This window comes from Notothenia rossii (genome assembly GCF_949606895.1).
Source record: "Notothenia rossii genome assembly, chromosome: 1".
NCBI lineage: Eukaryota > Metazoa > Chordata > Actinopteri > Perciformes > Nototheniidae > Notothenia > Notothenia rossii.
Genome location: NC_136912.1, coordinates 16452048 through 16464256, shown reverse-complemented (window position 1 = coordinate 16464256; position 12209 = coordinate 16452048). Strand labels below are relative to the sequence as shown.

Here is a 12209-nt window from a genome sequence, read left to right as displayed (position 1 = left end):
TTTCTGAGTTGAAGGGAAAATGCCGTTAGAGCTCATGTAGGATGTGCTCTTCTTTCTGGTCCCTGACTGTTTGTTGGAGGATAGATTTCTAAGGGCTGTTTAAAGAGAGTTATTGTAATTAAGCAACGTCCTCTCTCACAGTCATGGGCTCTCATACTCAGTGTTTGAATGTGATTCAATTCCTGCTGTTCACAGTTAATACTTTACAATGAGGCCACCAGTGATTGCTCAAATTAGATATAATGTTAAAGACAATTTAGCAATATACCTGCTGCTTGAAAAACATAATAATTAAAATTGCAATAGAACCGCTGATCAATACTAAGTAACTACTTTGGTTTGGAGTAAAGATTAAGGGCTTTTGAATCATGTATAGTCTGTGCTATCTGTTTTGGCAAAAAAGACATCCCAATTACTGCCCTTCCAACACACTGACAGTTTCATTCTCTTTCTCACCTACTAAGTGAACATTTGTCACTCGCCTACAACACAGCACGATACTTTGTGTTGCAAGACAGTTGAGTGTGAAATGCCGATAATGCTTGCTGTCTCTCACAGCAAGTACCAGCAGACTGAAAGCCACAACTTTTGGTACCATTATATTTGAAGTGCTAAGGCCCTGACACACCAGGCCGAAATCGGCCGTTTTCGTTAGTCGGACGATGAAGCGTGCCCTGTCGCCCAAACTCCATTTGGTGTGTCCCGCACATAGACTGTATATATAAAGTCCCGCACCGTCGGCCGTGACACGACTTATTTGGCCTTTCATGGCCGACGCCACAGGCGAAATCACTCTGATTGGCTGTTCAGCTAGCGAATCAGTGCATGAGAAGAAAAACGGTTGCTTGAGAATGTCTTCCACAAACAACACTCCAATGGCTGATAGCTCCAGTACCGCACGAAACATGTATTCGATGGACGAGAGTGAAAATGGAACGCACACGCTATTTGTTGTTTGTTTAGATCACGTAGTCTGTTCTTCTTCTCTGTCTTCCCGTTGTTGCCTCTTTTAAATGACGAATACACAATACCGCCGCCTGCTGGTAAGGAGAGTTATTGCCACTCACGCATGCGCAGTTCGTACGTGCTCGGCTGAAGTCTTTGAGGTGTGTTCCAGTGCGACACATGGCCAAGACGCAGGAGAACACGCCGACACATCAGTCGGCGTCAGCGTCGGCAAGTTCTCTGGTGACTGCCTGATGTGTCAGGGCCTTTATGCGTCTTTATGAGAGTTTTTCCGATTGTTTTTGACTGTTGTCATTAAAAGGGGTGACTCTGGCCCAGGGGTTGACTAAGTGTCTACCAATCAGAGGGTCAGCAATTCAATCCCAGCCTACAGACCAATTTTTTTCTTTGGTCTGTGAACATTTTCTAGATATTTACCAAACCCAGACGGGCCCATTCATTTTAAATTGATTTCGGTTGCACGGACCCCTAGGTGGTTTTTGGAACTCTTAGATTTTTAAGCTACTGTAGCAGGTCTACCTGGTGATTTCAACATCTACATTTGCTGCTGCACAGTAACCATGGATTCTGCACGTCCAACTGTGAACTACTTGTTGTTGAAGCACTGATAATCTGAGCTCCTGGGTTATCTTTCTCTAACTTTATCTCTGCCTACCGTTCTGCAGAGGTCCCTCATTTTTTAAATGCTAAAACTTCAGCTAACCTTTTTCACTCTTTCTGCACTTGCAGCTTTACTGTAGGCAATTACCAAATATAATATTTGACCATCTGAAAGTCAATGTGAAAAGAGAGGACAACATAACCACCAAAGACTGCAGTTTCTCCTGCTATAACCCCTCTTGATGGAGAGTGCAGGTAAAATTAAAGTCATTAATCAAGTGCGTCCAGCCTAAAATGGACTCATTTACAGAATGTTGTGTCTAACGTAGTTCATATTATACATATTATTTCCTTATGAATCATTCTAATTGAATTTAAATGTCATTACAGATGATTACATTGCTTTGGTACAAATGCCACGCAAGATACATGATACTTATATAGTTAGTGGGGGTGCATGAAAAAGGCAAGTTTGTCATTAGTTGAAGCTAGCAAGCTTACACCGCATTATTCTTATAAAATTATCCAGCAATGTAGATAAGTGATTTTGTAAAGAAGCAAAATAACACACTTGTTATACAGGTTCCATTAGTGTGTGATTCAATACTCTTTCAGAAACGATTCATACTGTGTTCATTTCTATCTGCTATAAAATAAAGAGAGAGAAACTTAATTTCATCTTAATCTTCCGTGCCTCAGTGCATACACAGTACACACACTTGATAGCTCTGTTTTTTCTGCCTGGAAATACACCCATCAGTGACCCAACAACCCCATAATGTTTATCCCTAAAGGTGTTTTTCCTCAGCTGACATTTTGACTCAGGGAAAATCAAAAATCAAAACAATGATGACTCCATTCTGTTTACACCTTAAGTCATGGATACATGTTGCTGCTGCAACCTAGAAAAAAGGTCTGAAAACCCTAAACACCTTAAAGTTTAAGCATTTCATTATTAAAAAACAATAATAAAAGTTACATTTGAAAAAAGTATTATTATAAACACATCACATTTTTGGTAGATAACTTCTTTTTTCTACAGTTCATTGTCCCGGGTCATTATCCAAAATAAAGAAACTTCTCATTTAGCCTCCATTTTGTGGCAACTTGAGAGTTCAGGTTCCTATTATGATTCAATAGGATTGGTAAACGTATGCATTATCTACAGAATCAGATCTGAGGGCAAACTAGAATTTATGTAAAGCTAAAGTGTGCGTCTGTGTCCTTTACCTCGGCGCTCAGTGGTAACCACCAGGGCTTCCTGCTCCTCCCCCCAGCCCACAGCGGTGCGAGCAGTGAGCCGGAACACGTAGGCCTGTTCGGAGGAGAGTCCTGTGACGGTGAACTGTCGAGCGGTGGAGCCCACCTCCACTGTAGTCCATCGCTGAGGGTCCCTGCTGTCCAAGCAGTACGAGATCTGGTAGCCTAGTGAGCAGCAGACGGAAAGACAGACGGAGGAGGAAGACAGTTGAAATCCGTGTAAAAGTCGTGTGTGTCAATTCGTTGTTTTTTTTGTGGCCTACTTTAGATCAAAGAGACCACAGGAATCAAAGGCAGCACAATGTGGGATGGGGGAAAAACCTGAAAATCTAACCACACAATGCCACATACCACATAGCCACATTTTCACAGAAACAAAAACAAACAAACACAAACCTCTGCAGTTCCTAAGAATGTCCATATCTGTTATGTAGAGATAAATATTTAGCCGCTTTGCTGCTAATACCTCTGTAAGGATGAAGCCATTATTTCCCCCCAAAAAACACACACAAAGCAATAACTCATTGCTGTCATAGAACGTCTGTGCTCATACTGTACACACGCACACATTTGATAAAAACACACAACCTCTCCTTCTCCTTTGGCTGTGACCCTCAGTGTACACGGCGTGTGTCTGTTTCTCTGTCTCATGTGCAGTAGGCCATGAAATAACACTAGCACTCTTCATCACACACACACACACACACACACACACACACACACACACACACACACACAGACACACACACACACACACACACACACACACACACACACACACGCACGCACACACACACACACACACACACACACACACACACACACACACAGACACACACACACGCAATCTGAAACCACTGATCCCCGACCAAGCTTTCCACAGGCTACTGGCCACTCACAAAGGCTCTCAATATGAAGATTGTATTGTACACCAATACACTAATCCACAAACACACACAATTGCGCGGGTGCGAATGTTTCACAGTAAGACTGTCAGGATGGTAATCTGCTGAAAGGGGCCTAATCTGGTTGTGCGAGTGATAATCTCATCAGATAGTCTGATTGTATATTAATATGAATGCAGTGTGGGGAAGATTATTGGATAACAGCTAGATAACAAATCCTCGTGCCAATTGGGTCAGAGCACAGCATTATGTTGTGAACTGAATATCATTAGGACGTCGCTGCTATCAGATACATGAGGCTGCATCTCCATTACAAAGTGACTGCTACTGAAAGTCCATTTCCATTTTGAGTTGAATAAAATATGTAGCATACAGTATAATTCAAAGCATAAAGGGACAGTTAAAAAAACCGTATTGTTCCACTGACTTGTTGTAATAGCAATATAGATTATTTTGGTGATGTCTGCCTTCTCTCGCATATAATGTAACTAGATGGCACTTGCCTTGTGGTGCTCAAAGTGCATACATTTGTATACACTTGTTGTATTTGTTTGTTTAAAGCAATGTTTCTTTCTAAAAATCATGGCCAGGTTCAACAAGATAATCCGAAAAACCTTGTAGTTAGTGGTTTCTACTGAACTTCACCCGCCTACACTATCACTGTGCTGGAGGAAGCCTGCAGCTTATCGTGGACGAGAGGATTGACAGTGTCATATCTGGTAGAATAAAAATAGTTGCTACATCTCCAACACTGCAACTCACACCAAAACTATCTAGATTGATAAATATCCCTACAGGTAAGCTACACTGTGTACAAGCTTTTATTTTGATTTTAGGTGCTCATTGCTTGCTGGCCTTGTCTGTAATCATGAAAAACTGAGCGTTGGTAACAAATTCGGTCTTCCATTTCTACACTATATACAAATTGCATAAAATGTTAAAACACATGTCACTTTAGATCTTTGGATAATTTCCCCTCATACACTGGACAGCCCTGAGGAGTTCATATCCAACACCTCTGTTTAAGCTTGTTAGAAATCCCAAATCATACTGAACAAAGAGACAACCTAATGAGTTTAAATAAGGAGTTTTTATTTAATGATCTTAATGGTATGTTTAATGGGTTGATTTGTTTTGCATTTATATTACATTTTATGTTTATTAAACCCCCAAGATGTACTAAACGCTAGATAATAAATGCATAATTGTATTAAGTAGGAATAATTATGTCTTGATTTGCATTATTAATTTACTCCTGCGTTTACTGCTTCTGTAATTTGTGAGATTTTCTTAATGTTTTCCTTCTCGTCTACAGGAAAATAATCACCCACCCCTGATTCACTTGCGACACAAACAAACGGTTGGAACGGCTTTTGGATTTTCTCTATTTAAATTTGCATAACACACCAGATGTTCTATGACACATCATGTTCAATTTCCTATTGTAATCATTCTAGTATCCTTTTGTTTTGTTTGGGATGTTAACAGGTAGTCATGCAATAGGTGAGACACTCTGAAATGCCATTGCCATTAAAGCTTTCCTGCATTGTTGAAACACAGTCAGCACACTCAGAAATCCAGCCGGTTAAAAGGTATTTACTTTTACTTACTTAAGTACTTACATGTGTGACTTAAAGGTGGGGTAGGTAAGTTTGAGAAACTGTCTCGAGATACACTTTGTGTTATATTCCATGGAATGCTCTTAACATCCCGATAGCAATGAATATCTTAAGTGCGTTGACAAAAAATCCATAAAAACATGTCATCTGTGGAAGCCGTAGTACTGTAAACAGCACGACCAATCATTTTAGACGGCCCGGCTAAAATAACTGGATGGCCTACCTGCCTGTCAGCCTTCCATCTGTGCACAAACTTATCTCGTGCCGTCATTGGTCATGTGCGCGTTCGTGTGTGTTGGAGGAGGGGCTCTGTAAGGAAGTGGCAGATTTTTTCCGGTTGTGTATTTTCAAATTCTAGCGCACTCCAGCTGGTTTCTCCAAAATTACCTCCCCCACCTTTAAGTGTATGAACATACCCTAGACTTCATTATAATCAGTATGCAGCAATGAAAAGGTCACATGAAAATAAAAGTGCCTTTTTTGTCAAATGACATTGTCCACCTTCTGCGGCTTTGTTTCTCCTTTGTCCACCTTTGTCCTTCCCCCTATGAGCTGAAAACTCAAGGAGAATTAAGGCAGCCATGAGCACTATGGGAAGTGGTGCACTACAGTTTATCTGCATAAACACACACACACACACACCGCGTTCTCAGCAAGGACACAGCAGGACGGCGCGTTAGTATGAGTCTCTGTGATTGAGAGAGAGAGATTTGCCCTCCCACTCATCCTTCTGTCACAGAGTGGTGTCGCACTAAATGTCCTCCCCCTAACAATACAGTCACACATCACTCACACTGTCCTGCTCGACTCCCTCCCCCACTGAGAGGACAAATTCCACTCCTTTCTCCCCCCTTGTGCAACATACACACACCTGTCCCTCCTCTCACCTCCATACATCTCCTCTCTGCTGTCTCACCCCTTCTGTTCTCTCTGTTTCCAGCCCAACAGCTCTCACATTTCTCTCGCCTCTACCTTGCCTCTTTTCCTTTTCATTAATCTGTTGTCTCTGATTCACTCCACATGCTGTGATTTGCAGTTCCAGTAACAAGTGAAATATGTGGGTGTTTATATATAAGACTATGTATGCATTGGGAAAGGAGTCTTGCTTCAGCAGCTATAATAACCTTTTTTCCAGGTACAAGCTTCACTGACACACACACACACACACACACACACACACACACACACACACACACACACACACACACACACACACACACACACACACACACACACACACACACACACACACACACACACACACACACACACACACACACACACACACACACACACACACACACACACACACACACACACACACACACACACACACTAACACCAGCAAATGTATGCACTGAAGTTGAGAGTAGAGAAAGCTGACCCGTGTTTGAAGGCTAAAAACAGAATCAGCTCTTTTCCATTTTATTGCCTTTACTTCCTTTCTTGCCTTAAAAGATCACAGCGGTAAGTGTTGCTGTATGTGTGTGTGTGTGTGTGTGTGTGTTTACAATTGCTCACTCTTTTTCTCTTTAAGACAAGCTTTTAGTCTTATTAAGTAAATCCATTGACACTAAAAGCCTGAATATATGACTTATTAATTAAATGTTGCTCCAAAATATCTGCTTTGTCATATGTGTGTGTGTGTGTGTGTGTGTGTGTGTGTGTGTGTGTGTGTGTGTGTGTGTGTGTGTGTGTGTGTGTGTGTGTGTGTGTGTGTTGTTTTTGTACCTAATATGATGCCGTTGGGGTTTGTGGGCGGCTGCCAAACCACCCTAACTGATGACAACCGAACTTCTGGAAACACCATCCTGACAGGGGGGCCTGGGACTGGAGAGAGAAATTGAGAAGGGAGTTGGCAGTATAATGAAGCAGTAATAATATATACAGAGATCAGTGACAAAACAAGCTCAAAATGACTCCTTCAAAGCACTCATTAGCAAGAGAGTTTCTCAACATCAAGCACTTGTACTCTTATAAGTTAGTATGTTCACAGACACATCTGCATATGCACAGCCACTCACACATGCACACACACATCCAAACACGCACACACATAATAGTCTAATACATTTTTAAGAGGCATGGCACTTCTAAAAGGAGCAACATAAAGAAATGTAATTTTCTCTCAACCTCACACCGTCCAGATAAAAGTAAAAGTTCCACATCACATGTCAGCGAGTGGTGTGTGCATACAGTATGTGTGTGACAGACTGACAGACTGACAGACGTTCATTATAACCTGTGGAAATTGACTTCCCCACTCTTGTTTCATCCTGAAATGAGAAAAACTTTTCATACGTGACAATGTTTGATAGCAGATGTGCGTGTGAGTGTGTATGACTATGTGTGTGTATGTGTGACTATGTGTGCGTGTGAGAGTCTTCCTTTACTTGTCCTTGTGTTTCATTATTCAAGGAGACAAGACCGGGCTGCTGGCATCCTGAAAAGTCTGTCATGGTTGTATCTGAGGGTATCTGCACACATGGCCCACACAAAAACACACACTCATACACAACTTGTTCTCAAAGTCTTGGCTGTGGAAGGGGTCTGAGCGGTGAGCTGTACCCAGTGGATGTAGGTGGGACGAGGGCAAAGTGTAGAACACACTGCTGGACAGAAAGGTCAGTGATCAGAGCGAGACACGGTGAGACATCTTACCGTCCTCTCTGGTTCTGAGCAGTGAGGGGCCGCTCTGTGGGCCGTCACCCATCCGAGTGTATGCCAGCACCTGCAGCTCATACACTGTGTATTTGTTGAGACCACTGAGGATCAGCGTCACACTCCCCTCTCCTTCTGCCACCTGAACACTGGGCGGACCTTCTGAGTCCTTCTCGCTGTAAAACACCTGGACACACGTAAACATGCATAAATGTCACAAATGTAATCACAATCACAAATAAGGGTGATCTAAAATGACAAATTAACAGTTGAATATTGGAATTTGCACAAAATTGTCTTTTTTTCTTAATTTACAGTAGGTTTGGTGGCTTCAAAATGATAAGTTTGGTGATACAACTATATATGTTCAACAAAAAATAAGTAAAAATAAAACAAACTCACAAAATACTTTAAGTCTGTTGCAACTTGTCAGCAGCATTCCCAAGCTGTTTCTTCCTACCTCAGATATTAATATTTAAAACTGCCCTAATCCAAATTATATTACTATTCAATATTAACACTGGATGACAGGACTACTACTGTGTGCTGCAAGGTGTCACTTGTAGTGATGACCCCGCCCATCCCTCAGTTCTGTACGGACTGTTCCCTTACTGTCTCGCTGACTGTCTGCATTTCTTCTGTTTTGGTTCCCTGTCACTGCTCTCATACCTTTGTGTTTGGCCACAGTCAGCAGATGTTTTTATAGTCAAATCTTTAACATCTTTTAAAGGTCCGTACAGTGACTTTTGAGTTCATGCTGCCCACAAGGTCTGTTAAATAAGCTTTTGCAAGTTTATAAACAGGCCACAAATATATAGTTTAATTTACAGTGAAACATGAAGTATAAAAGATATGGACATTTAAAAGTTTTTCCTTATTGCATTTCTATTCATTCTGTATACGTAGAGTATTTCTGCACAGATGCACAGAAAGATAACACAAATATTAGTACACTATTATTTGTATAATTCGATTCCAGTGGTGACTGTGTAGGATTGTGTTTAGACTTGTGTTATTCAAACATTTCTAATAACTCGAGAGTGTTGGGAAGTCTAAAAGTCCAACTATTGAAAAAAGATTGTTGCAATCCTTTTTAAAATTCACAACATGTTTTGATCTAACAAAAAATTCAGCTTCAATCCATATTTGTTTGCATTTAGCTTTTTAAAAAACAAAATGTTCACAGCGGTGAAAAACTGATTGCTTCTCTACTTGTAAGGCGCCCAGTGACAAGTAATATTCCTCAAAGAAAGTGGATTGAATGGAAAAAGACAAACTTATTTAAACCGATGAATCCCTTCATTCAAATTGAGGATTTTTGTTTACATCAAACATTCCAAGCTGTATTTTGAAAACCTCATGAGAAGTTTTGAAATATTTTTTATTTACATTTCTTACAGTTTTCTTACTTCAGATTTGGTGTGCTAGTGAGTAGCTGTACTGTACAGTATGAGGAGTTAATTGTGCCCACTACTGTACATTTAAGTCAACTTCATTTAGCCCCAAATGAAACATAGTATGTATACCTAATCATTCACAATCTGCACAGCGTAGGTCACATCGAGCTATGGATACAGAAGCTATGGATACAGAGGCAATGCCTGTTGTTTTTTGCCTTGACAATGAGAAAAATATAGAAAATCATGCAACCTGACTTTTTACGGAAACGTCTACAATAAACCAATCCTGAATTCAAAAAGTACACCAGTGCCCTTTCACTGGTAACAGCATTACGTCTCAAAAACAGTTCGTTCCTGTTCTTCTCTCTCCAATTTTTTATTTTCATGAACTCCCTGACACACTTAAAAAACAATTTGAAGGAAAATGTCAGCTCTTAGGAGTTGAGAAACAGAAAGAGTGTGTGGCAGGAGAACTGTTAAACATTTACTTGGGGATGGGAGATGTGAAGAGCTACCGCTTGCAGCCAATCCCATCTCCAGTATTAGCATGGTAGGCATACTACTCAGTGTGATCCTCAGGAGAGCACAAGAAAACACACATATGGGGAGTCTGATGTGCTTTGGGCATGGTGTATGATATGAACTGAATTTTACACAACATTTTAAGATACTGGATGGTACTGGTTCCTATCACACAGTCACAGCCGGTTTTTCTTAGTGGAATTATGTATTTTTAACACAACCGTGTCCATGCATTGGAGGATAAATGTCCTTCCTTTAAAGCTTTCTTCTGCTGTCTTTTGTTAGGGCGGTGATTAAGAGCTGCACTCACTGCCAGGTTTACATTAGCAACAAATATTACGTGATGTGCTTTTCTGTGTAACATTTTCCTTTCCCAAGATGTTCAGGGGAGCTACATATATTTGCCACCGAACAAGAGAAGTTATATTGCAGAAAAACAGAATACTGTTACTTGTCTGCCTTTCATTCTTAAATCAAACAAGGAGGTGGAGTACATTAGAATAACCCCCTGGAGGGTCTGCGTGGGAGTGAAAAAAGGAGAAATGTGACTGCCAGTAAGTAGTGCACTCAGGTAAAAATGTGTGCACCTGGCACTTCACCATCAACAGTATTCATCCAGCTTTTTCTTAAAAACCTGCAAATGTCAAATACGTCACCATCAGGAGGTTCCAGCATGACAGACTTATCCAACTGAGTTTGTGAATATAAAAAGAAATGAGCACACATTCGGCAGACATGGATCGATTTGAGGCTATGTTTCTTAATGGGTCACTATTTTGGACTTACTTTAAATACTAGTGCAGAATGTTCAAAGCCTATTCACACGATGCATGTTTATTTAACAAATCACATTTTCTTGCCTAAACTGCAGCTTATGCTTTATATTTTAAATAAACAAAGCACTTCCTGAAACCAACAGGCTTCATGGATTATTATCTATTTTTCATAAATGAATAATCCAGCTTTGTTTTTACTATGACAAGACAAGAACATTTTTTTATGAAAGGGAATTAAAGATTAAAGCCTTTTTCTTTTGTGCATTTGAACAGTTACACACACGCCCCCCTGTAGCTGGGTGCTTTTAAAAGCAGTAAGAACAAAACTAGAGCAGTTACGGCCTATTACGTCATTTGCTTAAAATAGTTATTGTGTGCTGATGTCTATGTGCATCTATGTGTGTGTGAAGGTATTGTTGAAGGTGATAATGGGCTAGGGGGGGCAAGTGAGCATGCCAAGGTGGGATTGTGTGTGTGTGTGTGTGTGTGTGTGTGTGTGTGTGTGTGTGTGTGTGTGTGTGTGTGTGTGTGTGTGTGTGTGTGTGTATTGTATAAACCTTATAGCCAAGTATGATTCCATTCTTCTGTGCCTGAGGGAGAGGAGACCATTTGAGCAGGATCCTGGTGGAGCTCACTGCCTCTGCTGTCACATTCACCGGGGATCCAGAGGGAACTAGAGAACACACACACACACACACACACACACACACACACACACACACACACACACACACACACACACACACACACACACACACACACACACACACACACACACACACACACACACACACACACACACACACACACACACACACACACACACACACACACACAAGTAAGAAACATTATGTTCTGTCATTTTAAGAACACCTGAAAAAAAAAAAAGAAGACATTCTTTATCTATATATATTCTTGTTCTTGTTCTTCGCTATGAACGATGCAGAGATTGTTTTTTGAGAGCAATTGAAGGGCTGTCGCAAGCAATCCCGAAACAATTAATAGTTTGGATTGTTGTAATTGCTCATTGCCGCTGGACAGCACGCAACTGAGAAAGAGAAAGGCAGAGAGGGAGTTATTGTTTGTGTGTGTAAGGGAGGAAGAAAAAAACAAACCAACTCACTTTTATGGTCCATGAACTCAATCACTTGAAAGTCACAATTGATTGGATGACAGAATGTATTTATATTTTCTCTTAATTATAATTAATTGATATTGTGTAGTGGGTTTTTTGCCCATATGATATCAACTGGAACTTATTCCTTTAAACAAATCCTCATTTGCAGAGCCACAACCTGCTAATGTCCCTGTCAGCTGGTTGCAAAGGCATACTCTAACAGGGATCTCTTCCACACAGCAAAGTACAACGTCACTCTGAACCAATCGTTGATTTGATCTCAATCCTTTCCCCCTCCCTCTCTTTGTCAATCTTCCCCTCACTGAAATATAGGGAGAGTATAACAAGCAGAGAGAGGTTGCAGGATTAATCCTCACCCATCT

General features: G+C 40.8%; 1 protein-coding gene across 1 annotated transcript in view; it reads right to left on the bottom strand.

Annotated features, from left to right (window-relative positions):
• The window catches only part of LOC307016549 (protein sidekick-1-like), an 80005-nt gene that overhangs the window by 29135 nt on the left and 38661 nt on the right, over positions 1-12209 (bottom strand). The window contains exons 12-15 of the mRNA XM_079645675.1: positions 11267-11382; positions 8012-8198; positions 7082-7180; positions 2797-2991 (exon numbers count right to left, since the gene is read on the bottom strand). Coding sequence (XP_079501801.1) covers positions 2797-2991; positions 7082-7180; positions 8012-8198; positions 11267-11382 — 597 coding nt within the window. The remainder of the gene's footprint in view (positions 1-2796; positions 2992-7081; positions 7181-8011; positions 8199-11266; positions 11383-12209) is intronic.